The sequence below is a fragment of the Clinocottus analis genome, unplaced genomic scaffold (assembly GCF_023055335.1).
Source record: "Clinocottus analis isolate CAN_PGR_092001 unplaced genomic scaffold, fCliAna1.0.p SCAF_33, whole genome shotgun sequence".
NCBI lineage: Eukaryota > Metazoa > Chordata > Actinopteri > Perciformes > Cottidae > Clinocottus > Clinocottus analis.
This window is the reverse complement of record NW_027176076.1, coordinates 1,192,656-1,218,185: the sequence shown is the minus strand read 5'-3', so window position 1 is coordinate 1,218,185 and position 25,530 is coordinate 1,192,656. Positions and strand designations below refer to the sequence as shown.

The window sequence follows — 25,530 nt, the reverse complement described above, 5'->3', positions numbered from 1 at the left end:
TTCAGTACTTGTTCATGTCTGTGGTCTTAAGCAGACACGAGCTACATGCAGAAACACGGCGCTATTGTTTCATATTGTCCAGCTGATATAATGTGATGCAACACCAGTTTGTGGATATTCATGGTTAAATCACCGTTGTTGTTGGACTGTTATGGATATATAGATCAATATGAGACGTCATCGGTGAGTTGCCTGCATTTGCATATTGTTTATTTGCTGGTTGTTGTCTGGACATAAACGTGAGCTGTGGTGGTCCGATCTTGAGATGCTGGTTGGAATCCCAAGAACCGCAGCTTTCCGTAGCATCGCCACACTTGTATTTTCAAACTATAGATAACGATATACCAATTAAATGGTCAGTGCACTGTCAGGCACGGCCCGTCCGCGGCCCATGTACACTACGTGCCAATACACATAGTGTAACACTAGTGGTCATCACACAATCACAACATTCAGCTTTAATATAGCGCCTTAATATAGACAAGAATTTGGTTTTCATTTGGTTTTCTATTAAAAAAAAAAAGTCAATAGTTCACACATGAGGTGCCACCTTTCCCTCTGTTTGAGCCAGGAAATACCCTGGCAGTGTATAACACGGTGTGTACAGCCTATATATAAGCTCCCGCCACTTAAACTACTGCTTCTCATCTGCCAATGGAAAGCGTCCTGTCAGCCAAGATTCACCACACTTAATAATTAATGTCTTAGTTCAGATTCATCTTGCTCTGGAGCGAAACACCAGGCGTGGGTGTTATATCTCACAGGTGCTTTTGGCTTTTCGCAGAATCGTGTGAGAAATCCTCCACGCCATAATTGGAGGTTAAGGCATCAGGCATGGTGGCCTTCTGCCCTCGACCTTTCCAATAGGAGGACATTGTGTAAACACTAAATCAGCGAAATCTGAAAATGCACCTTTCTGCTCTTTTTTGGACTATAACGATAACACCACCTCCAGATTTACAAAAAGAAATCCAATGCTGAACTACAAATTTACAGTTGAGTCGTTGAAACACTTCCATCCTGCTTGACAAAGATATAAAACAGAGTCCGTACTGTCTGCAAGATATACAGCTTCATGTTCTACTTTGTGACTTTTCTAAATGATACCTCCGAACAGCCGATCAGTGTTCTGGCTGCTTCAGGAAAAGCAAATATCTGCTTCCATTTCATGATCACTATTGACCTGCTACCCTAAAATATGCTGAGGAGACAAAGTGTCTGCTTTTAAAGGATTTGCTGATAACTTCATTGCAGATCATAAAACACAAGTGTGCTATATAGTACATATACATACAATCTTGAAAAAAACATCCACAAATGATGGAAAACACAGTACTAATAATACCACCAAAACAGCAGTTTGAGTAAAGTAAATCTCGGATATCAAGCGAGAGAAATGTTTGTTTTAAAATATTAAGATTCATTGATTTTTTTTTTCTTGGATATTTTTCAAAGTGTTTGACAGATACTTCTTTTCTGATAATTTGGAGATGTTCAACAATATTTTTGAAGAATATCAAGCAAGTTTTTATTAAATATTTGCAGATATGTTTTTTCACTATTTTTTACTCAGATCACAAAAAATGTCGGCATACACTTTTGTTTGGTAAGCATAATATTTATAACGTGTAACAACATATTGGAGACTGACAACCTGATATGACTTACAATTGATTAATTGTAGTAATTTAAACCACCCTTATAATTAAACTAATTGTTCAAGACTGCAACACTAATGAAATAAAATCACATACAATTGACACTTCATTATAGGATTTAGGCGCTACAGCTTCAACAGGTTGAACTACTCATATATTGATTTGCCGCAACCAAAAAAAAAGTCACAAGTGTGCAGTAAATACCAGCGGCGGTGATATTTTGACCTAGCCCTGATTAGTCTTTTACTGTGGTTTGGTTAGTGTTAATGATTAATTAAATAGATTTAAGAGATGTTAAGGGGGAATGAGGAATTTGAATCAGTACACACAATGAATCTGCACCTAACCAGAACCCTGAACATGCAAGAAATGTGTACCCAGTATCACTATTCAGACTTTTAAGTAATTAATAAGAGAAAAATCTTATAAAAAACAAAACAAAAAAATCTCTTTTGTTTTAACATATCACTCGTTCACAAACAACTTGCAGGATGCCAATGAAAATACTTTAAATCAATCTGACATCCATAAGCTTGAGAGGAGTTTACTTTTCTTTGAATGATAACGGTCATGCTGTCAATACTTTGGAAATGTATTTTTCATGTATTTACTGTTGCCTGATTGTGTGACATTTAAATGTATGTTCAAAGGATACATGCGGATAAACGCAAACGCTAAAAACGGCTTAATGTCTGTCTGTAAATTAAAAAGAATCTCATGTGTTTCTAGTTTATTTTTTACGGCTTCAGTTATTTTTGCATCCACAATAAAACAAGTATCTAGCTCTTCTTTAGCTTAGTCAAGAAGGCAGCTGTGTTAAAATGTGGATAATATGACGATACAGTACTAGAAACTCCAGTGCAATACTTAATGACAAAAAAATATTCCAGAGGCAGGCAGTTACAGCTCCTGAGGTCCTAAAGAGGGTTTTACCAGAAAGATTCTTCAGCCATTATACACATGTGTGTCTGTTCCTCAGCCTAGGCGTTGCATCTTAGCACCAGTTTGAACAATATAGTTCCAACTCTAAAATGAGGCACTGTAGACCCAGAGTCCTGATGATGAACATAACCAGAAAGGTGCAGCATTCCTGATGGACTTTGAAACAATAAGAGAAAAAATGTCTTTGTTTTCTGTTTTAAAAGACAGATTTAATGTTCAGAGTCCATCTCTTGGACTGTTTATGACAGAATAAACACTCAGTTAACCTGTTGCAAAAGCACAGAAATGAACTCTGAATACACTTTTCCGTATTTTTTCAGATGTTTTCCCTGTGCGGTGTATTTTCTTTCATCATCAGATATCAACAAACTTTCAAGGCAATCAAGTCATTTTAAGCGTATGCCGCTAAGTTTGCTTAACAAAGCAGAGTCAATATGAATAGAGTGCTATTTAAGCCCAGGTTTACACACAGGGCAGCCAGAGGGTTAATGATTGACCAGGCTTTGGTGGGTGTCAATATGAAAGAAACAAAAACAAAATCTGTCGTCTTACAATTGTTAACCGAGCTCGATAGAACTTACGGGAAAGCCATAACATTCTTCACCTTTGATAGGAAACTGGTGGGAAGACATTTTATGATGCCTGTTAACCCGCGGTCCCTTACCGACCACGAAAGATAGGATGACTAGCCTTCCTATCCTGAATGCCATTGTTAGAGCTTCCCTTGGTATTCCCAGAACTTTTCGCATGCTGAAAATATGCATTCCTTATTGTGTTTTAGTTGTTCAATGTGGCCTTCTAAAAACAGCCTTATTAACAAAAAAAACACAATCAATTACCACAAAAAGCTACAGTAACTCACTCGATATTATCTCCATAATAAAGAATATTGTATTTATCCAGGTGTGGGGTATGACTTGCCACACTGACTTTGACGAATTACAGGATGAATGAGATTTCTTCTTTCCATAGACAAACTGGGAGAGAGTTCGCCGTGTCGGCAAGATACAAAACTAAATTCAAATTTTACACACAGCCGTGTTGACTGTGCTAACACAAATACACAATAGTGCGATTAGTAAGTAAACAAGGTCCGTAAGCTAAATAACAAGTCATAGGATATTGGTTCAGACCTCAAAGTAATTTCTGCTGACTTATGTGGTGGTGCACATGAAACGATTATTAAAGTGTACAGTATAACAGGCTTTCTGATGAATCACAAGAAAAACTAAATACATCAATCAATACTGTGAGTTGCAGAAATACTGGTATCAACAGTTATAAGAGTCAATGATTAACACTAAATTACAGTGTATAAATGCCAAAGATATGTTGCCAGTAATGTAGAAAAACTGCAACGTTAAGCTCATTTCTCAATTGTAATATACCTTGCTCAGCACATACAGTATATTTGTAACATATTTTAAGTAACTTTATTAAAAAGGTATACAATGCAGGATTTATCTTACAAACGATATACACGCATACCAAAGTAATTTTTCTCGACCACTAATTACTCAGTGAGTAGTGGTGTCTGTATCTACCTCTGCCTGTATTTCATGATTGTTTTAGCTGCTTTTGGCGTACGCCTTTGAGCACTCGGTGTTCAGACAGTGCGCATGCGCCACCACGCATCCAAGTACAGCAAGTCGAAACGTCAAGAGGACAAAGTTCTTCCTATCGAGAAGGAATCTGGGTTTCACTTGCAGTATTCATGTTAAGCGGGACGCTGGGCTGTGTGTCCTGGTTTAGGGGCCATGCGCCGGAGGGGCGGAGTTAAGAACTTTGAATGTTGTGTTTACCAACAGTAAGCAACAACTCCTGCTTAGCGTGCACGTATGGGCTCACTTTAAAATGTTTGTTTATGTTTAGTTTTTCATTTCACGAAGAACAGAACACTATCTAGCTTTGTGTACAGATAACCAGGCTGGTCATTGTTAGCTAATATCTGCATCCAACACCTTCTTCTCTCACCCTTCTGTGAACACGTAAGCTACAATACACACACTTCAACACCTGCTTCAGGCTCTCGTACTTATGAAAACGCAGTTTATGTTTATGGGCCCACGAGGGGCGCTGTGGAGCACACCCGCATGGGTCGGGGGGCGCGGTGGCCCTCTCCAACAAACCAGAGAAAATAAGACAACACTGCTTTTCAGATGGCAGGATGAAAAGTAAACTGGTCTGACCGGTGCGCATGCAGCTAATGAGGGCTTCCGTTTGAAAGACAAAAAAAAAGAAGAAAAAACATTACTTCACTTCCCTCAAGAAGAAAAAAAAGTACAAAGTGAAGGACGCCATGGGCATCTTTGACCAGAAAGATTAAAAAGTGAACTGTATAATCAGTTTAAATATGTATGACACTGAGGGGACTGAACACCACCACATGGATAGTTAGTTAGGTGGTAAGCTACGCACACATATGTTCTTCATATATTACTAACTAGAGCGACAACACATGGGAGAGTAATAATAAGAGCCGTAGATACCTTTTGAGTAGAAGGATCTGGGAGAATTCAGGTCGAGGTCCCCGCTGAAAAGGGAGATGAAGTCAGAGGGCATCGCAATCCCTCAGCGTGAGGAAACAGGACACTCTCAAGTCAGTCAATACCGGAGCGATATTATTTTCTCTCTGACTGTCAGGAAACCTTCAATCAAGTGTTCAGACGACCCGGTCGTTGTGGCTGGTTAACCGTCTCCGCTGTCACTTAGCTCGTGAGTCCCCCTCCAGTCCGTCAACAACGCATGTTGTTTCCAGCAGACTTCCCGAGCTGCATCGGAAGCCACGCCCACGCGGATGACGCATTACGTAAAAACGACGTAGGGATTATTTATACGTAAGAAGAAATCCATTCGAACTTTGTCCAGTCTTTTTGTCGCACAGTACTTACAAAATACTTCTTATATATTGCACTAATAATTTCAGAGCAGGCATTTTGAACATTAATTTCATTGAGGTGAGCCAGGGCCCTGGTACTGTACATGCTGACACTAAATTGAATGAGACCATTTATTGTGTTATCACACCTGTTTACCCTGTGCTGCCATGTCAAAATGGCTGATAGAGTTCACTGTATGTAACGTTTTTGTCATTTTATTGTTTTATTATTTATTGTCTTAAATATTAGTGTGAGTGCTAAATTGTGTAATATGTGTACTACCATTGCAAGTGATAACAATAGTTTGGTCTTGTTTCATAATAAGCAATAATTTGAAACAAGTCAGATTTATGCAGATACAATGTTTAAGTAGTCACATGAATATTTTGTATTTATTTGCTTAACAAAATATACAGCAGCCTAAATACAGTGCAGAGCGTAACATAAGGATCGTCCTCGGACCCTACTTTCTCTGTGTTTGAGCTTCTCCAACAAGAGGGACATATCTACAGCAGTAGAGACACATGCTAATAATTTTGAGATTTGAAAAGACAATTCAGTCACAAAGCAACAAAAACAAAAAGTGAAGCAAGGGACTCTGTGAAAGCATGTCAACCATCAGTAATACTCTCAGAAGATACTGTTGAGGGTCCAATATTTGAAGCAGAAAAACCAACTGGCCTCTCAGTTGGGCATTCGTCAGCTTGTTTCTTACATTTCAGTCCAAACAAACTGAAGACTTTCATCAGCATCAGGTCCACAATCTCATCCTCTTCTGACGGCTGTAAGAACAGTAAAATGTGCATAACTCAGTGAGTAACAAGTTATCTGTAATGGAAAGATCTCACTTCTTCTACAACATGGCATTTCAAACTGAGTGTCGGCAAGTCACCTTGTGATGGATCTGCTCTTGACTGAATGCCACCAGAATGACAGAGATGAAGAGGTTCAGTACCACAAAGGTCATGAAGACAATGCAGGAACCGATGAGGAAAGCTCCAAGCACTGGATTGTAATTCAGAACCTGAGGGATCATAAGGAAGGCGTTCAATGAACAAGGGTCAGCTGTCATGATCTGCTGTGGTACATTTAAAATAGCCTCATACTAACCTCTTCATAGTTAAAAATGCCAAGCTGCAGGCTGACCATGGTCTGTGCAGCATTCAGCAGAGTACGATAGGAGTATAGCTTCCACCCATACATCAGGTTAGACTGAAAAATAGAACATTAGTGTTTTAATGTAACGATATCGTCACCAACGTAAACAAAATGGGATAAAATGGGAAGAAATGCAGTGACTCCAGCAGCATGCTGATGCTGAAGTGTGGGAAACTGCTCACAGCGATTGAGTAGGCCAGGAACATTATGGTCATGACCACCAGGAAGCCTGAGATATCAGTCCAGGCTCGCTGCAGCGTGGCTGTGATCATGTGCAGCTTCGGGTTCAGTCTCAGCAGGTGCCACAGTTTAATTGTAGCCAATAGCACCAGGAAGGCAATCAGATACCCCAGCACTGCATCAGCCTTAGCTGTCTCATGGAAACTGGCGTATCTGGAGACAGAATATGAGTCATGCTTTACAATCTATTTATCTATGTTTTGAATACGTTGAGGAAACAAATCGTAATGCTTTCCTATTTATTGAGTTAAAATTAAATTAAAACAACAGATTCTCTGTTCACATATTCAAATGAATTAAAATAACGTATTCTCTCTGAGCATTTGTCAGATAATGCTAATTATAAAATGAAGATCACTTCTGTCTAAGGTCTGAGCAAAACATCTTCTTTCACTAACTTACACATCACTGTAAAACTACAATATTTCCCTCACATATATTTTGTATCAATCAATTTTCATCTTTAAGTGAGTGCACTGGTAAAATTGTACTGGGATTGTACTGGTAAAATTGGGGGAAAAGCATGTACTGTACTGCAGAGATGACGTGCTGGTAACTACAAAAGGGGCACACAGTTCCAAAAAAGAAATACACAAAATAATCAGAAAATGAGCAAAACTTGTTGTTCATATTAAAGTTAAGAAAAAACCCTGTGTATATAAGTTGTATTATTATAACGGCTTACTGGTCTTTGTTGTTTTGGTAGTATTCCATGTCTCGCTTCCCAAGTAAAGTCCTCTTGATGAAAACAGACAGCGCGCTCCAGCTGAGGATGATGATTGCCAGCTCGAGTAGGTTCAACTTACTCTTGAAATATGCCCATCTCTGCTGCTTCATCAGCTTTCCCTACCAGGAGAACAATAGTTTGCGTGAGAAGTCATTATTATTACCAGTGATGGTCGTAAAATTCAAGGTATAATTATTAATACCTGGACAAACATGTAATAAATGATGAAGAGGAAGTAAATTGCTTCAGAGGCCATGACAAAGATGTGAAGGCCTGCGGTCGACTGGTAAAGACGAACACTCTGAAGCTCACTGCGGAACTGGAAAGCTCCTGGAGGAAACACAAGGCGACAGACAACATGCTTTCTTTAACATTTAAAGTTCCTGTGCAGCTCCCATACAATTGCTGGACATAGACTACTTACCTATGGCTGTGGTCTCCAGCATGAGAGTGACGATACAGAAGAGGTTGACGTTGGCATTGTACACAGTGAATTCTACAAAGACCGCTTGGGTGTACACATCAAACCAGGTGTTATCATAAAGGTACTGAACGGATCTAGAAAGAGACAACATGATACAATTTATAAATGTCATGAAGTGGCAAGTTCTGATACAGAGGCAAACATGTGACATAATTGTGTGATTGCTACAATAATTTGAGGTTAATTACAAGTTAAACAATGCATTATTAAATCTAAAGATGGAGTATTACTGTACTATGCACACTCCCTCTCTATCATAAGCTGCAAGTATCTTTGTCTTTTGTAGAAAAGCTATCAATAAAAGCTTTAATTCCCTAAACGTACAGGAACTGTGTTTAGCATTTACAGGGATCTATTGACAGAAACTGAACATAATATTAATAAGAATATTTTCTTTAGTATATATTCATTTGTAAAAACTAACACATTTCATGTTCAATGATGCCAAATCATATACACTGCACCTTTAAGAAGCTGGAACATATGTAACGTCCATATTTTATCAATCAACTAATCGGTAAGTAAACTTATCTTTTAACATATCATCTATTTTATCATGCCTACCTGCTGGAATTATGTAAATCTGGCCCTAAATCCACCACAAACCCTCCTCCTCTGTAAAGCTTTACGCTGCCCCAGATGGGGAAGGCCCTGAGCTGACGCTGGGACTGGTACGTCCACGGGCTGTGAAGCTTCAGTGAGGCGTTATCGCCCTCAGAGCGGCTCCAGCCTGGACCATAGGAGCCCATGTCTTCCAACTCCCAGGAGTACGGAGCGTGACAGTCCCCCTCAGACTGCTGCATGGAGGGAGCCACGTGGCAGGAGTTTGGATGCACCCTCACCTGGCGAAGGCGAGCATTACCCACCAGCTTCGAGTTTCCATCTGTGATGAATCCTGTGGCAGATTATCAGGTAACAAGAATGAACACATTTAAAGAAAAGAGCAGTACAACGTTTTGTCACACTCAAATAAACAAATAAGTAAAGACTTTGTCACAACTGTCTCCATATTTTGAACCACACAAGGCCTTTTTTTACACTGTTACAGGTTAATAACAGGAAATGTTTAAATTCATTTTATAGTTTAGGATTAAGTATAGTGTTGATATCATGTAGTATAAGTAAAGTAGTAAAACACACAAGAAAGGGTACAATTTTCGGTATTGTGAATAAATATTATATATATATATATATAAAATCATATTTAACAATACTATTGCACAACTTTATACAAATACAAAAATCAGATTACCATACAGCAACCGAAGCCAAACAAAAAGCTGATATTAGCTACATATCTATTTACCAAATGATGATAACTGAAAAATCAGCATGTGTTTTCCATTTTTGTTACGTGTAGACAAACACTAATTTACAGAAACTAAAGGTAATTCATGCAGTCATGCAAATTACTCGTGTGCGTCAGGTAATTACTACACAACATACTGACCGAGGTGCTCTCCAAACACGTTGCTCAGTAGAGTTGTGTTTGCCCAGTTGAACATATCCTGAATACTCATACTGTCGGAGATGCCTCTGCTGAAACTCTGCCGGATGTGTTGGGTCAGAAAGTAAGCATTGGGGTCCCTCTGACCGTACGCCACCAGGAGCAGCATCCACATAAATCCCATGTAGGCTGCATTACAACAAACATCTCCCGTCAGCATCAGATGGCTTATTACATTGCTTCTTATATTGTGTCAATGTGGTTCTCCTACCAAGGATCTCCCTTATTAGTCCGAAGACTTTCTGTTCCTTAATCATGTTGTTCCTTATCTTCTCGATGTCATTGGGAGGTGGCGGCTGATAGAAACTACACGTGCTGTCTCTTCTTGCTGCCCGCACTGTATCAGGATCATCTGAGAAAGGAATATTGCACTGACATGTTTTGTTTTGTTTTCCCACAAGACAAATGCAACATAAATGTAAAAGTTGTACCTGTGTTCCTCAGACTCTCATCTATCTGAGGCTCTCCGTACTCCTCTTGGTCGACTTTCTTTAGAACAAGTGCAAAGAAAGCAGCAAAACCGAGAACCTATGACAGAAAAACGTCAATACCAGGGGACCTCATACTGATCAATGTATTACAATGTATTACATACAGTAAGTATGTACTGTACCGAGAGGTAGACTACCCAGAATGCCTTGCAAATGGTTATAAAGTAATTCATTGATTGACATCATATTTTGTATTAAATACTCAAATTTAAAACAATTGAACTATTTAAAAACAAACAATAATACGTTAGCAGCTTTTTTTTGTATAGCTTTTTTTTTTAATTCATCCATTTATCATTTTAAATGTCGTCTCAAGCCCAAGCTCACTTAATGAATGGCTTTCTTAACATTTGCAATGATATCCATGTTTGCTCTGAACATTCACTATCACATGCCTCACCTTCAGAGGTTGAGTAATGAAGAGACTCTCAAAGAAGGAGACCATCATGGAGATAAGCCAGCTTATGGAGCGGTCTTTCCCATACGTCAGCCCATACATCATGGTGAAGTATCCTGACACACCGCTGGTTGCGATCACCAGGATCCAACCAACAAGCACAAACCACCACGGCAGCCCGCCTTGACAGCACTTCTTGGTGGACTCTTCATTGACGCTCTCTTCTGGACTGGGGCTGCGGTCCAGCTGGTCTCCCTCCAGGCCGGACGAGTGGAGGTGGTACTCCAAAAGACCCTTCATTCCTTGAACTTGCTGCATGGCTCGGTTGTAGCTGTCCGGGTTTGAGAAACGAGAAAGTCCCAACAAACCCAGCTCCTTCTCAACATGACGCAGCTGCTTGTACAGGTACCGGCTGTTGTTGCTCTTCTTCTGAACTTCATCTGAAGTCTTCACAGGGCTCCCCAACACACTGTTTTCTGAAACAAAAAACATAACCAAAGTAAAATGAGACCAAAGGTCGGCCATCTAAAAAACAATTTAGTCCACTGACAATGTCACCAATTACATCACCATCATTTTACCGCTCAATCACAAGGCTGGGTGTATCAGGAGAGTCTGATTGACAACTTTATGATTTGTATGTAAAAGAAAAGATACAGTTTGCCCATAATCCCATAATCCAATCTTTTTTAGTTTTTAGTCTCAAAATGAACCAAGTCGAAAAACATTGTTGAAGAAAAATGAATCCTGAAGATTGAATTGTAAATTAAAGATTGAATGTATGTTATTTAATTCAATTCATTGCCTTTTTTTTTGGACCACTCAATAATAATATGAAACAGATGATATCAGCGCAGTATGGATTTTTCTTTTGTACCTTGTTCTAGATTAACTGCATGTAAACTGAGAATCATAGAGGGATCCCTCTTGGAGGTGTCAGTGTAGAAGTCTCCAGTTGCACGGTTCTGCTGTCTGATTATGTCCTCCACCAGAGACAGCAGCGTATTGATGTCCGCTGGCTGGCCAGGCCGGAGCTCCAGGTGAGGGAGTGGACTCTTCATGGCCTTTGAGAGTGACTGAGCAATTTTCTTTATGTCCTAACGGAGAAACAGCAAGCCATCAAGAGGTGTAGAAAAGAGGTGTTACCACTTCTAAATCCCAGATATGGATATTGGTTAACTTGCCTTGATCACAGTGTCTGGTGTGATGTCCTTCAGTGTTTTCTGAGGAGAAGACGTTTGCGAGGGAGAAACTCGACCGGTCTTTCCTTGTTTACACGTGTCTTTCTCTCGAGGCCTTGTGTTTCTGAAGATACTCACGATAAGGAGATTGATGGGAAACATGATGATCGAACTTTGAACTCCGATCACAACTTGTTGCCAGGTGAACTCGATGTGACCTTCAAAGTAAAGCAAGTTTAAAGGGATGTGAGTAATGGTCAGGGTCTTCTAATTACTCTCTCAGTGAGACTTTATTTCAATACTAATCTATCCATTCAGCAGTCTACAGCAGTATATTTTTCTTACTCCAGGTCATTGCCATGAAAATAAATAAGAAATATTTTTCCCGGTGTGCATGATGTTTCAGGAGGGAGGATAGTGAAGACCAGTGTGTTGGCGGGGGCGTGGTTGAGCTCAGCTGCAGAACGGTGCCGGGAAGAGGCATAATTGGCCTCAGCTGTGAGTAATTGTGTCATAAACGACAATAGGGCCAAAGGCGCAAGAGAGGCCGGAGCCACAGTCTGGATGACTGGCAGAGAGAGAGAGAGCCTGAGTCACAGGCAGTTAGGAGGTGCTATTCAATAAAAACATCAAGAACCTCCAAAACAAAGTGTGCTGGTATCATTGTGTGAGGGCAGACGCCACAGGGGTAATCACAACTTTTCTGTGAGTGTATAGGGGGAGTTTTAGTTGGATTTAAAGAACTAATTTGAAAGTATCCTATTGTATAGAAAAGTAATCAAAGTTTTACATCTTATTGACGTAGTCTATAGGTAGTTTGTAGAGGTTTTATATTTTGTTACCTACCTAGGTCCATGGTTTGCTCAGAAGGGTCAGTGGGGACGCCCCAAAACATGATACTGGTCAGCATGGTGCAAAGCAGCAGGGAAAAACAGCAGGACACTCGCTGCACTCGTGTGAAAGTGCTGCAGGGAGGCCGACTAATGACAGAGAACCAGATGTGGCCGTCTCTGAAATCCTTAGCAGTCTTCATGAAGAACAGGTTACTTGAAAGAAGTATTGGGGGAAAGAAAGGAAATTTGGATTCGGGCAAAATAATAAATCACAGACTCAAGTCAGATTCCTTGGTAATGTGTTTTCACCAGGTCCATTGCTGGTCTTACCTAAACTTCTTCAAGTCCAGCTCGGTGGCTACTAGGAAGACCTTGTCAAGAGCGCACTCTCCTACATCTACAGCCAGCCAGGAATTACACAGGAAGTGCCATTTCTGCCCACTCTCCAGATCTTGCACCATTACTTTGTTGACATACCTGTAATATTTTATATTTTCATCTTATGTAAGTAGTAATGGTAAAAACACAAGCCGAACTTCATGATTTAATCCTCTTTGGTGTCACAACATCTTGCCCTCTAACCCGTACCATGCAGGATGTGCTCCAGAGTTGTCGTGCCACAGCCTGATGCTCTGCAGGTCGCCAAGGGAAAAGTGTGTTGTCAGCAGGAACATGTCAACCCCACCCCTCTCAAACACTGGCTTCTCAGTGTCTGTCAGGTGATGGGGCTCACTTTCTCCCTCTGTGCCCAGAAGGGTTATCGTCACCTAAAACCAAAAAAGGTCAATCAGGATGGACAGAGTTGTCAGCATCATACAAATGCAACAGAAGCAGCAGACAGGTGTTGTTACTGTATGTCCTCTCTCGGCTTTATCAGATATTGCTGACCTGGGAGGAGGTGGATGCACCATGCCGATGACCTGTGCTGATATTCAGTATGTAATGATACTCAGCCAAGGGGTCATTATCCTCCAGCACCGTTATCTTGACCTACAATTAAATGAACAAGTAAACATTACACAACTATATATATTAAATATAAGATTAATGAAGCATTTAAATCGTAAACGGCTTGAATATTTTAGTATCGTAATGTAAGTGCTTTTTCTAGAGGTTCAGAGCTGGTGTTGAATACAGGAAATTTGCATGAGTAATATCTCAGTAATTACGGAGAAAAATGTATTTCATATGTCTTTAAATGTAGCTGATGTCACCTGTTACTTTGTAGAACAAGGTTTAATACACAAAACATTCAATGACCTCACTGAATTTTATGAAAAAGGCCAACTTGACATGAACAGGGATGTTGCATTTCAGGATACAGATACCTAAAATTCTGCCAAGCACTAATATTTTGAGGCTATCATAATATATGTGTGAGCCCAAACATCTGAATCAGACTTCCCAAATGGTATGGCATTTCAAATCAACAATATAAAGTTGTGACAGTCTGCACAGAGAATCACCTTTGTTGAGTCCTGGATGTCTTTTCTGCGTGCCCATATGACCACCAGGAGATAGGCAGCAAAGATGGACCCCACAAAACACACCACCACAGGATTGTTAGTGAACGTAGAAAAAAGTTCTGCAGTGCGTGACACATCAACTAAGTTTGGCATGACGAAGAAGGAGCTGCCAAAGAAAGTCAAGTGGTTACAGAGGCAGTGAGTAACCAGAGTGGTTGTGAGTGGACCGACCTGAAGAAAAAGGAAAACCAGCTGGTCAGACTTCACAGCTCATTTTTAAAGGTTAATGCACAAGACATACAATGATACAACCACTGTGGATGTGTTTGTTTTGCACTTACCCTGCAGCCATCTTCACTCCAAGACGACTCAGTTTCATTCCAGTATTTGCACTGGGCAGCAATGGAAATGACAGTCACTGTGGCATTCATGTATTTGATGCCTGGCTCAACAATGGGCTTCATCAAAAGGTAGTGCTCTCCAACTTCTCCTGTTCTGTCTTTGGGACTCAGCACCCAGGTGTATTTTTCCACTGTGTTAAAATTGCAGATATATTCATACAAACACAAACAAATGGAGGTTTACACATATGGATCTGGCTAATTCTCTCATTGTGATAACCATGCATGTAATGTAAATGTGACTTTCAGTCATATTAGGTACTCCACAAAAAGTAAGTCAGGTAGTTTTAATTTTACCTCCTTTGGCGTTTTCTAGAGGCATTTGAGTCTTTGCTACATAATTCTCATCATTTGGATAATCTTTATATCCCAGGAACAGCATTAAAGATATGTTTTCAGACGGCTCCATTTTCAGCACCAGTGTTACATCCGGCGAAGGAACGTTAATTATTAATGTGCTGAAATTGGCCAGATCCAGGACCGTGCTGTTCTCCTGCCCAACATCAAGCCTTGGTAGGAATATCTGAAAACCCAGAAAACACATTAGGCTGAACAATCCACTGATGTTATCCAAAGTAAGACTATCTCTCAAGGAGACATTACCTCTATCTCATTGGGTAAATTCTTGACAGAAATGACAGTGCCGTTCACTCTGGTGAGAGAAATAGATCCTACGGTTCCTGTGATGTTTTCCTCCTTCCAAGAATATGGGTTCTTCTCAAAACTCATCATCTAGAAAGAGGGGAAAATATGTTGCTTTATGTTAAAATCGAATTTTGCAAAACTCTGATGACTTAAAAGAAGAAGACCGAATCTAAAATGGCCCTAATCTAGATTTTTTTTTACAGACATTGCTGTTCAGTCTTTTTCTGTTGGGTCTACAGTTGTAGATGATAGCAAGAACTGCTTAGTCGTGTTGGTCTTCGTCTACAAATATTTCTTCAATCAATCTAGTCACTTTGTATGGTTTTTCCTGCTGAATGACATATTTTCAAGAAATGTAAGAGCAAATCTCTGGTAAACACAATATTTAAAGTGGTGTTTTTGTGTGATTCTTTGTGGAAAAACTCAGTTTACAGATCTGTTGATTGAATCAATCAATCATACTCCAGATAAAAGCAGACTTTGACCACTAAATACTTTAAAAAGAGGTCACGATGACAATTTATCTGGCTGTATCAGCATCTTCACTGCACACTACGTACCCTGACATCAACTGGCTCCTCTGGAGAGACAATATGAGCAGGCAGTGCGGGGAAGGAAAATCTGGAGGAGCTGTTCTTCTGGACATTTACTTCCTGCATTTGCATCTTTTCTGGAGACAATCTGCAGGAAGCAGAATCAAAATTGTTCGTAATTTCAGTAAACCCTAGTTTGTTCTTAAGTACAAGCTCAGGCCAGTGTCAGTAATCTCTTACCTGTTGACGTACACACTGATCTGACCAGAATCAATGATGGCAGGGTCTCCATCCAGCATTTTATTATTCAGCAAAGCACTTTGAACATTGCTTATCCCCGTAAGAAGAAAGGCTGAGACTTTTTTCTGAGGAAAACATACGATGTGATGTTTGGTGTCTGAAAAAACAGATATTTAACAATATCAGTGATACTTTTGTTCTTACATTTGACGAAACATTCAAAATATTACTGGCTGCTTCGACTATTGGTGTAGCTGCTTGCACAACTTCTCCTTCATCTCCTTTGTCCTGATTAACACTGAGAATGTTGAGGGAGGAGCTGAGGTCGAGCAACAAGGAACCCGCTTCCTCCTGGAGAGGATGTAACACAGAAACAGAAAAGATTACAGTTGATCTTTCAAAAGTGGTGATGAATATGTATCCACACCTTATGTAAATATTTTTTCCATATTTAAAATGTTCTTCACGGGTCACTCAGGCTGAGGATGGCAGTTCAAATTTGAAAATGCTGCATCCTGAAAATGTATTCCTTTGTTTTGAGACGTGAACTTCAGACTGAAGCCTCCTCTTACAATGTCTCAAAACAAAGTGTTTGTACCACATTTTCTTAACTCTAAGCTGATTTACGGTACTGTACTTGAGCAGAGGGACTGAGCTCGTCTGGGCGCTGGGTGAGTCCAGCCACAACTCTGGCCGCCACTTGCACTTCCTGAGTCGTGTTGCTGGGTGAGTCCAGCAGAATTGTTACCATTTTGGTCAGCATTAGCTTTCTGAGCTGAAAGAGGAGGAAGGGCTGATCACCACCATGGTGCACTCCACTCGCACACAGTACAACAAATATCACAGCAATATATCACGACAGTTTCAACATAAACCACATGCTGTTACCTCCGTCCTTGCATCCTTCTGATTTGGGCCGTCGTCTGTATTCAGCATATCAGAAACTGAAGTAAATATTTGTCCGAGTGCCTCACCAGAGAGAAGACCCTGCTGCTCTAACTGACTCACACTGTCCTCCACTGCCGATTGGAGATCCTCCACAGATGTGCTCGAGCTGCTTTTTCGAACCTTGAGGGACAGAAGCAGTCACTCTTAACGATTCAAAGACTTTCAGAAGGACAACCTGTTTTTAAACGGTTACGTCTTGTGAGTGATTGATCCCCTTAATCAACACGTCACATTACTTTCATCCAGTCGGAGATACAGGGCTCTAAAATGTAGAGGAGTTGCTTCAGCAGAGGCCTTTGCCATCTGCAATAACAGCCGGAACAATATTCCTTGTTGGCTCTGTTGTGATCTCTGATCGATTAATGAATACATGATGATTTAATGTAGTGCTGTTTCTGTATACTGGCTGTGAAAAAAAACAACTCCCTCTGGGGCAATACATCCAAATCTTGTTTCCACAAGATGCTGATAGATGACACACCTGAGTGGAGACAGTAGTGCTGGCTTTCTCATATTTATTTTTCACAGTCACGACGACAGACAAACTGTAGTTGTTGTTCTTATCTCCGAGAGGCAGGAAGATAGATTTCACTTCATTTGCGTTACTGCAGCGCAGATGTTTTCCTTAAAGACAAAAGGGACCAATCAGTAAAACTGTTGTAAGGAATTCTTAATTATTTTTCTGCATAGATGTTACTAAATGGCCTAAGCATTAATCACAGGCAACTATGTTTTAGAGGAAAGGACATTTTCAAAGTTAAGCCATTCTCATTAAATTCAATCCACATTTATTATTTATCTACAACAATTTTGAAGAAGCTAAAAATTCAAACTAGTTGTGATGACACAAAATCGCGGTTCAACGTCTACAACTGAGATTTAATGTAAGCAAAGAGCAATTTCTCCTGCAGCAGATGAACAGACGTCTGCTATCTGGTATCAAACTGTGCACATATTCATCATCACTCTGCATGGTGCAGTCAAGCAACGATAAATACAACCATTTTTTTTTAGTAGAAGGGGAATTTACATCTCAGTCTCACCAATTAATTTAAAACTTTTCTTACTTTGGGATATGTGTCACACATGCATAAAACAACGAATTGACACAACCCTTAATCTGCCTTTTCCTCACTTCCAGCCAGCAGATTTAAAGTGCTGTACATTATTTAAAGACTGCCTTGTGACGCAAGTGAATTAAACTAAGCGGTAACCAAGCATGATCTCACCTGTGTCTGTTTTAAAGCAATACAAACAGCCTGTGGAGCAGAAAGAGCTTGATTTGCAGGTGATGTCAAAAGCATCGAGAACTGATCCTGACGGTGGAGAGATGCTACATGAAGGCGGCCGATTGTCTGCAGGAGCCTCTGTAGCAGCTGGTTCAGTTGGCTCAGGGCCTGGTATTGGGAAAGTGTACTTGGCAAAACCTGGCATATCCTTGCCTGTAAAAAAAAGAAAAAAAACATACATGTGGTCAATCAATTTCTTTCAAAGCCAGAGGTTAAAAAACTAGTATAATATATGATGTATTTCAGTTTAAGCAAAAAGAAAAGGTAATTTTGAGTTGTTTGTTTGGGTGAAGCATTACGTTGTTTACTACTTACATTTTACAACTGTACATATACTATATCTAGTTGTTAAATTTAACTAATTCACCCTTGCTCTTTATGCTTCGTAGCGTTGTATTAGACGTCACTGAAACCTCACCTCATGGCTCCACCTCACTTTCTAGATTCTTAACTGAGGTTAGCCCGGTTTTAAACGGTAACACGGCCGCTGCTCTGACCATCCTGCTATGTTGATTTGAACGAAAAAATAAAAAAGGTGTCTTCATAAAATTATCTTGGTGTCTACATTGACAGCTCGTTTACGCGGTATGTGCATGGTGGAAACTTTTTTTAAACTGATATGTATGATGATGTAATTTTTGAGAAGGCTTAGACTCGACGGTGTTACGAGTGCACTCATGACTCTGTGTTATCAAATGATTTTAGACAGTTTAACGCGACATGGCATACAAGTATGTAATGCCAGTACAGTGAAAGTCTACGTTCCAACGGCCATGAAGATCACTTTGGAAAAAGAACACTATCTGCAGCCTTTGTATGAACTTTCTGTGGAGGAACAGAGAGTTTGGCCCAACGACGAAACACATATTCTAAACCCATTCCAGCTGTTGTCTTCAGGCAGATTGCAAATCTGTAGCCTCAATTTGTACAAAGAAATCATGAAGAAATATTACACAGTTAGCATTAGATAGTATTATAGGATATTATTAAATAACTAATATATTGTGACTTGCGTATTTATTATCACGCCTGTCAACATGTGTATTTAAGCATGTTTATGCATAATTGGATGATTTACATTTCATGCGTGCGTCTGGATTGTGACGCTGGCAAGTGCATTGTGTTAAGCAGCGGCTGGGAGCCCAAGACAAATTCATTAAAGTATATCTTACCTTATGTTAGAATGAACCTAATTTGGGCATAAAAATAACCATTTTGTTGGCTCACAAACTCCAGACTCCTAATTAAGAAGATGTTCTCATTGCCGAAATGAACATCGTGACTAAACGTACCATAAGCAATCACACTGATGTTGTGCAATGCGTCCCTTGAAACTTTCAGATGTTGGCTATGTACAAAATATTCAGTGTTGCCATCCTGCCGCTCAATTAGTGGCCTCATTCCTACTTTGGAGTAACATTTGTTAAGGTTATCCTGGGAAAAGAAAATCAGTTAATAATTGAGACATCATTCACTTATGCCACTGTCACAAATCAATTCAAGTTGCTGTTCCAGTCTTACCACCAAAGGTTTGGGGTCCTCAATATTCCAAACTACATCTGGGCAAGTTGTCACACAGCGCAGTCTGACCTTCACATCATCGTTCACATTTATTGAAGCACAGTCGTCACAACTGCAAGAATAAAAGTAGTTGTATAAATGCCATTTCCAGTATTCATAAAACCTGCAAAATAATGATATTGAGTATATTTGAGCAGCATTTACTGTAAACCCCTGTTTACCTGATGGTGACATTTGTGAATTCTTTAGGTGCAATAGTTATGCACTTTGAAGCTGAAGCAAAGTCAACCCATTTCCTAAACCAGGTTGTTCGCCTCACATTTAAAGTGTATTTGAAAATATCAAAGGGATTTGGAAGGCAATCTTTTTCAATTACATGAGTTTCACCCGTTGTTTTGTTTCTGCATTTGCAGTTTCCTTCTGTGTGGAAAGAAGCAGAAACATAGCATTAAAATAGCATCCCAACAATAAAGATTTCACAGAGAAAAAAATCCTGAATCACAGTATCATTATATTTATAGGAAGTGGACAAAATAACAAGAACATGTAACCCAGTAGAGCATCCCCACAAGATACAATCTCATAAACAACCATGCAATTGAACATTGAAGCAACACCTGTGAGTGCGTACACATGTGCACCAGTTATAATCAAAGGTTTTGGATGTTCTGTGTTTGTAGGTAACATGTTAATATCATATCGTGTCTGCAGAAATCTGGGCAAGCACTTGTCTCGGTTTTGAGAAACCAAAATATGCTCTTTGGATTGTACAAACAGAAACCAGAATAACCAGAATAGTGAAGACATTAGATATTAGGCAGGTTTCGCATCAGTTTGATCATTGTAAGAATGTAATGATGATTTACACCAAAATGAGACTGAAAGTCTGACTCCAGTAATAATTAAATGAAAGTGAAGGTTGAACACTGGATGCATTGTACTGGTCCTCTTATTGTCCAAATTACTGGTGAAATCTCATCCAGCAGTGTCTGTCCACACAGCCAGAAACCAAACAGCGAGTTTCCGCAAAGACACAAAGTCAGATAAATTATCTGACACCTGTTATAATCATGTATATTGAGAGCTGAATGGGTCTGTCAGATTTGATGTGAAATGCACATCATGAAAATGATCAAAATCAGGATAAGACTCAGGACAAAGAATAAAAACAGGATTCATAATGTTTATGGAAATGTTCTCACGGTTACAAACACTGAGCATTCAAAGCTTCACAAGTTATTGTTTTGGATTGTGTTTTTCTAATCGTGCTCACCCCTGTAATCGCTTTAATCCAGATTTATGTATTTAAAATGATCAGTCTTCAATTAATTGTGGTACTTACTACATTTCCATTCAAATGTGAGTCCTTTGCTGGCCAACGATTCAGTTCCAGTTACACTCAGTGTGACACTCTGAGTGGAGTCAACTAACGTGTCCGGAGTCGCAGTTATCTTCAAGTTGTCGACACTCACACTACCTGTCTGGAGATGAAACCAAAGGATTGTGCTGTTACAGAAACAAGCAAACACCTCTATATATACACAGATCATTATTGTTTGATACTAATCTTCAACATACTGTGTTTCCATGTTTATCTGGTGAAAAGTCTGAGTGATTCTGGCAAGCCCGAAGTATGTTCTCCAAGTCCACGTCCACCTCAGAGGCAGAGAGGGCATTCACTGCTTGTAGCGTCACCTTCAACGGCCCTTTACCAAAAGAGTTTGAGAGCATTGAACATGTGTATTACACACTATGGGTGATTGTATTCATTTAATTACAGCACAGCTTGAGCTGTAAGTACCTTCGAGTGGGCTGGAGAATGTGTAAGCTTGTAAGCTGCCATTAAGCATGTTTCTATTCTCAGAGAGTGTGTCGCTGGCTCCAGTCAGATTGAAGAGCAGCTCCGCAGGGGCTCCCCGCTCCAACGAAACACCAATGATGAGATCAGTGGAGTCTGGACACAAGTCTCCCTCTGCTATCATCGCGGCCTGAAGGCCTTCAATGGGCTCCAGCAGACACAGCTTCAGATCAGTGGACACTGTGTGAGCTGTGACCCTGTTAGAGGCGGTTAGAGTCAGGTTGTGGCAGCCGCGACCGAGCTCCTCCACCACACTTCCACTCAGTGTAATGTTGTGGGGTGCGATCCCATTCTCCACTGACAAGTTAGCAACCAAATAGCCGTCATGCTGAATTGTGTAGGAGACATTTGTACCTATTTATGAAAAAATAAATCAAATTATTCTGCATTTTGGTGACTTATTGGAAGCATTTAATTCCTACAGTGCTAAACCGACTCACCTGCCTCTACCATAACCTGGATCTGAAGAGGCCTGCCATGAAGCACATTGCATTTAGTGCCACCTGTTGACATATTCCTGCTATAGCACTTAATAGCACCAAACTCTCCAACAGGCTGCTGAATAGTTATTAGTTTCTGAGCTGTGACATGCCAGTCACTGGTAGTGCACTCCACTCCAACCATGTAAACACCCGGACGGGTGAATTTGTGCATCACAGTGCTTTCCATCCTGCGAGACAGGTAGTGTAAAGCTTAAACACAGTAAATTAATAAGAACCTATCCCACTGTCTGGTTGAATGCCAAGTCTTACTCACTCTGCTGGGCTGTATGGATCAATAGTGTGACCATCTCCAGCATTCAGTGTGCATGTGAGGTTCCCCTGAAAAGGATTGAGGAGCCACTTCACAGTGATGGTGACATTATCAAAGACGGCCGCCAGCTTGCTCATCAACAAGTGGAGTCCTAAGAGGAAACGTTGTTTCAGAGAGGTTTTCCCCAAACATAATGAGCAGGAACATTTCATCACAAGCATAATGCATCCTGGCGTTAACTCCTGTAAATTACATTGTAGTTCATCTAAGTTCACTCTGCTCGTCATGCCAGCAATGCAATCATGCAATAAAGTTAAGAGTCAACAGGCAAGTTGAGCTTGAGAGGCTACATAGCTCTGTGAGCAATGAAGTGAAATGTGGTTCAGCCATGTAAAGAGGAACGCAGTACATACAGAACATAGTCTGAGGGTGACGACATCAGCCACTCTTATGGCTCAACCCAAAGTAGCTGTGAACTACACATACAGGTAGTAAAACAATACATTAAATATATTGGTACATGGCACAAGATTGTCCAATCTGATTTAACTCATAATGATTTAAAGTGTTATTTTAGAGGGATAAAGTTGATGTATAGTGGAAGTGAAATCCGACCATGTTTGCAGGTGTACTCCACAGACAGGTAACTTCCCAGGACAGGACATGGTTCACCAAAAGAGCTCAAATCCACTGGAGCCTGGCAAGCCTGCAGACTATGGCAATGGGCTGGAATGACACATACATCAAGTAAATGACAATTGGATTGGATTATTTTTAACACCACTGATCAAAAGGCCATGGAAATGTTTTTGTAGTAGGTTTAAAAAGTATAAGATGAAAGATAAGATAAGATCATCCTTTATTAGTCCCTCAATGGGGAAATTGCAGGATTACAGCAGCACTGCTCACAAGTAAATAAGATTTAAAAAATCAAGTAATATAAATAAACAGTAGAACGGTAATGAAACAAAATTAAAAATTACCAGTAAAAAGATTATGTAAATATACAGATGGAATAAAAATATACAAATGAAATGAAAAATATACAAATGGAAAAAACAATTTGTATAAAAGTACTTAAACTGACTTAAACGTAGTAGATATTGCACCAGGAGATGAATTAAAGTGTTTATAGTGCTCAAGTGATTTGTGTGACACAAAGGTGTGTTCAATTTTCATCCTATTGAATTGAACTAATCTGGTTAAACTTTCTTTAGCCCTCTAATGAGAGGGTCTAATCGCTCTTCCAAGAGGTGTATTAACCATAAGCAGGAACACCACTACTTGCTTAGTAATTACATGAACTACATGTAATTACAGACTGATATGAATGAATGTGAATTAATATTTATTTACCCTAAAGCCCATCTATTCAGCACCTCAAAGGGGATTTGCCTAATGTCTTTTCTGTAAATGTAATCCTTTTGTCTGACACAAAGCATGAAACAATGATGTAGTTTGTATAGCGTACAGTAAGTAAATACAAATATCCCTTTCAACCAAATATTCTATTATTTAAAGTACCAGTAAATTAAGTAAATATCTTGTAATGTAAATGACGAGTAACCTAATCTATTGTACATTTATATCAACAATACCTGTTACAGAATCCATCACATCTATCCAGCTGCACTCCTCCTGGGAGGATGTGGGTGAGGCTGTAAGCTTGGATCTGCAGTAGTGAATTGTTTTTCGACCATAGAAGCTGTCATCTATGACTATGACTTGACCAGAACCACATTGCAATGTTGCATTTTGGCCATCACATGCGATAGATCTTTCAGAATCTGACAAAAAAAGAATATCAGGAATTATATAAGGAGAGCAAACAAAACATAACTGTGATGCTTTTCAACAATTTATTTATAATTACATACCATACTGGCAAATAAAGTTGAGCTCTTGGCTGCAGTTCTCTGCTGCTTCCCACTGGAAGTCTGCATGTCTGGAGATATGGCCGCAGGCTGCTTGTGCTTCTGGCATGTTCAACCAGTTACTATAGCTGACATCTGAGCCTTCCAGCCATGCCAAGGAACCTGGGAAAGGACACAAAAACACTGCTCTTTAATCCACAGATGTTCCGACAAGGTCGTTTTCCTTATCTTTTCTTTCTGTAAAGATGCAATTTAGGGATAATAAAAAAAAAAACAAGACAATATATTGAGGTGGTGACAGGGTGAATAAATGATGCAGACTCATTCTCTGTTGAGAGACATAAAGACACATTTGTAAATCAGACCACTTGACAGCAAACCTATTGAAAAGCTCAAATGAATGAGGAATATCTCTCTGAACACCTGCTGCTTGAGGGAGATATCAAAATGTGCCAGTCTTTCAACAAATGTCAGTAAACAAACACATTACAGATCTATAAAAAGGACATGCAAGCTGCCCAATGAGATAGCAGCTGCTGGGATCATTTTCATTTCTGATATTACTGGCTATGATTCCTGATTACAGATTTATACATTTATACAATTTTAAAATGGTACTTAGTAGGTTTCAGGGAAATTGACAACATCAGAAATGTATAAACTCACTACAAATCTATATCCAGACTTTATCAGTAATGCAGTGTCTACAGTTATTTCCCACCCACATGCCCTCTCACCTTTGGTGGCAGCGGAGTCGAGTGTGAGGTTTGGAGCTGCAGGTGCCAACCCGAGCCACCAGTCCTTCTCCGGGTCCAGGTGCTTCTCTAGGAACTGTTGTGTTTCCTCATTCAGGATGAAGACGAGGTGTCCTCCACCTCTCTCACACCACCTTTGGGCACTGAGGAAGGATCGAGATTGACCCACAAACTCGTAGCAAGAGCCGTCAAAACCCTCCTGGTATTCTGGGCAGGATAGAGCTTCTGGATCCTCCTGAGCAGAGAAAGAGAGGAAGAGAACCATCAAAGTCAGTGTGGGGAACATGGTGCTCTTCATCGTTCCATCTGTACACTGTTCAGATTCTCTGGTAACATCGTCTTTAAAGGGCTTTGACGTCAGTAATTCTGACACTAGTCGGCACTTCAGGATGATTTCTGACATTAGGGTTGCTTCCTTGATGTCTGTCCAGCTTTGTATTGTGCCCATAATTCTTTTGTATAAACAAAGCTCAGAGCTGTAGTGAAAGGGGACTAAAGCCCACTGTCAACAGATTACTCTTCTGCCTCCATTAACGTAGGGCTCCACAACCTGCAGAGTGAGATAAGCTTCTCATTCCGACTTGTTCCAACCGTGAAAATGTCAACCTGAACTTTAATAGGAGCTGAAGGCTTTAGCTGTCTCTGCTCTTGTTCAGACTAAATTGTAATGTTGAACTAAAAGGTGCTAGCCTTTACTTTTTTAGGGGGTTGACAATAATAGGTTAAAATGTTATTTCTATGATGAATTCC

The 25,530-nt window shown here is 40.0% G+C and overlaps 2 protein-coding genes across 6 annotated transcripts in view; both read right to left on the bottom strand.

Moving 5' to 3' along the window:
* Positions 1 to 5,329, bottom strand: part of nfat5b (nuclear factor of activated T cells 5b) — a 33,144-nt gene extending 27,815 nt beyond the window's left edge. For 4 of the 5 annotated variants that reach the window (XM_068596002.1, XM_068596003.1, XM_068596004.1 and 1 more), the window contains exon 1: positions 5,090 to 5,329. In XM_068596002.1, coding sequence (XP_068452103.1) covers positions 5,090 to 5,162 — 73 coding nt within the window. In that variant the 5' untranslated portion in view covers positions 5,163 to 5,329. The remainder of the gene's footprint in view (positions 1 to 5,089) is intronic. The other variant, XM_068596005.1, reaches the window with a different exon arrangement.
* Positions 5,330 to 6,090: 761 nt separating this feature from the next.
* On the bottom strand, positions 6,091 to 25,078 carry LOC137798976 (polycystin-1-like protein 2). The gene is made up of 41 exons (XM_068596036.1): positions 24,763 to 25,078; positions 24,029 to 24,187; positions 23,750 to 23,938; positions 22,767 to 22,877; positions 22,155 to 22,302; positions 21,839 to 22,068; positions 21,342 to 21,752; positions 21,119 to 21,246; positions 20,883 to 21,021; positions 19,762 to 19,960; positions 19,541 to 19,652; positions 19,312 to 19,453; positions 17,960 to 18,172; positions 17,212 to 17,354; positions 16,671 to 16,850; positions 16,420 to 16,557; positions 15,987 to 16,133; positions 15,783 to 15,907; positions 15,570 to 15,690; positions 14,968 to 15,096; positions 14,662 to 14,887; positions 14,305 to 14,495; positions 13,964 to 14,194; positions 13,386 to 13,487; positions 13,086 to 13,264; positions 12,828 to 12,974; positions 12,511 to 12,710; positions 11,668 to 11,882; positions 11,361 to 11,580; positions 10,487 to 10,959; positions 10,027 to 10,123; positions 9,807 to 9,947; positions 9,539 to 9,724; positions 8,653 to 8,983; positions 8,029 to 8,162; positions 7,807 to 7,934; positions 7,563 to 7,723; positions 6,820 to 7,030; positions 6,590 to 6,691; positions 6,372 to 6,503; positions 6,091 to 6,261 (listed from the first exon to the last, which is right to left on the bottom strand). Exons 1-41 carry the CDS (start codon positions 25,076 to 25,078, stop codon positions 6,091 to 6,093), a joined length of 7,458 nt encoding a protein of 2,485 aa, XP_068452137.1.
* Between the last annotated feature and the right edge of the window lie 452 nt (positions 25,079 to 25,530).

What these genes read in the sequence shown, in the direction of transcription:
- LOC137798976 (XM_068596036.1), bottom strand. Translation starts at nt 25,078, where the DNA reads ATGAAGAGCACCATGTTCCCCACACTGACTTTGATGGTTCTCTTCCTC. An exon ending in TCATTACTCAACCTCTGAAG is followed by an intron (nt 10,124 to 10,486) that starts GTGAGGCATGTG and finishes TTTCTGTCATAG; the next exon opens with GTTCTCGGTTTTGCTGCTTT. An exon ending in TGAGAGTCTGAGGAACACAG is followed by an intron (nt 9,948 to 10,026) that starts GTACAACTTTTA and finishes TTCCTTTCTCAG; the next exon opens with ATGATCCTGATACAGTGCGG.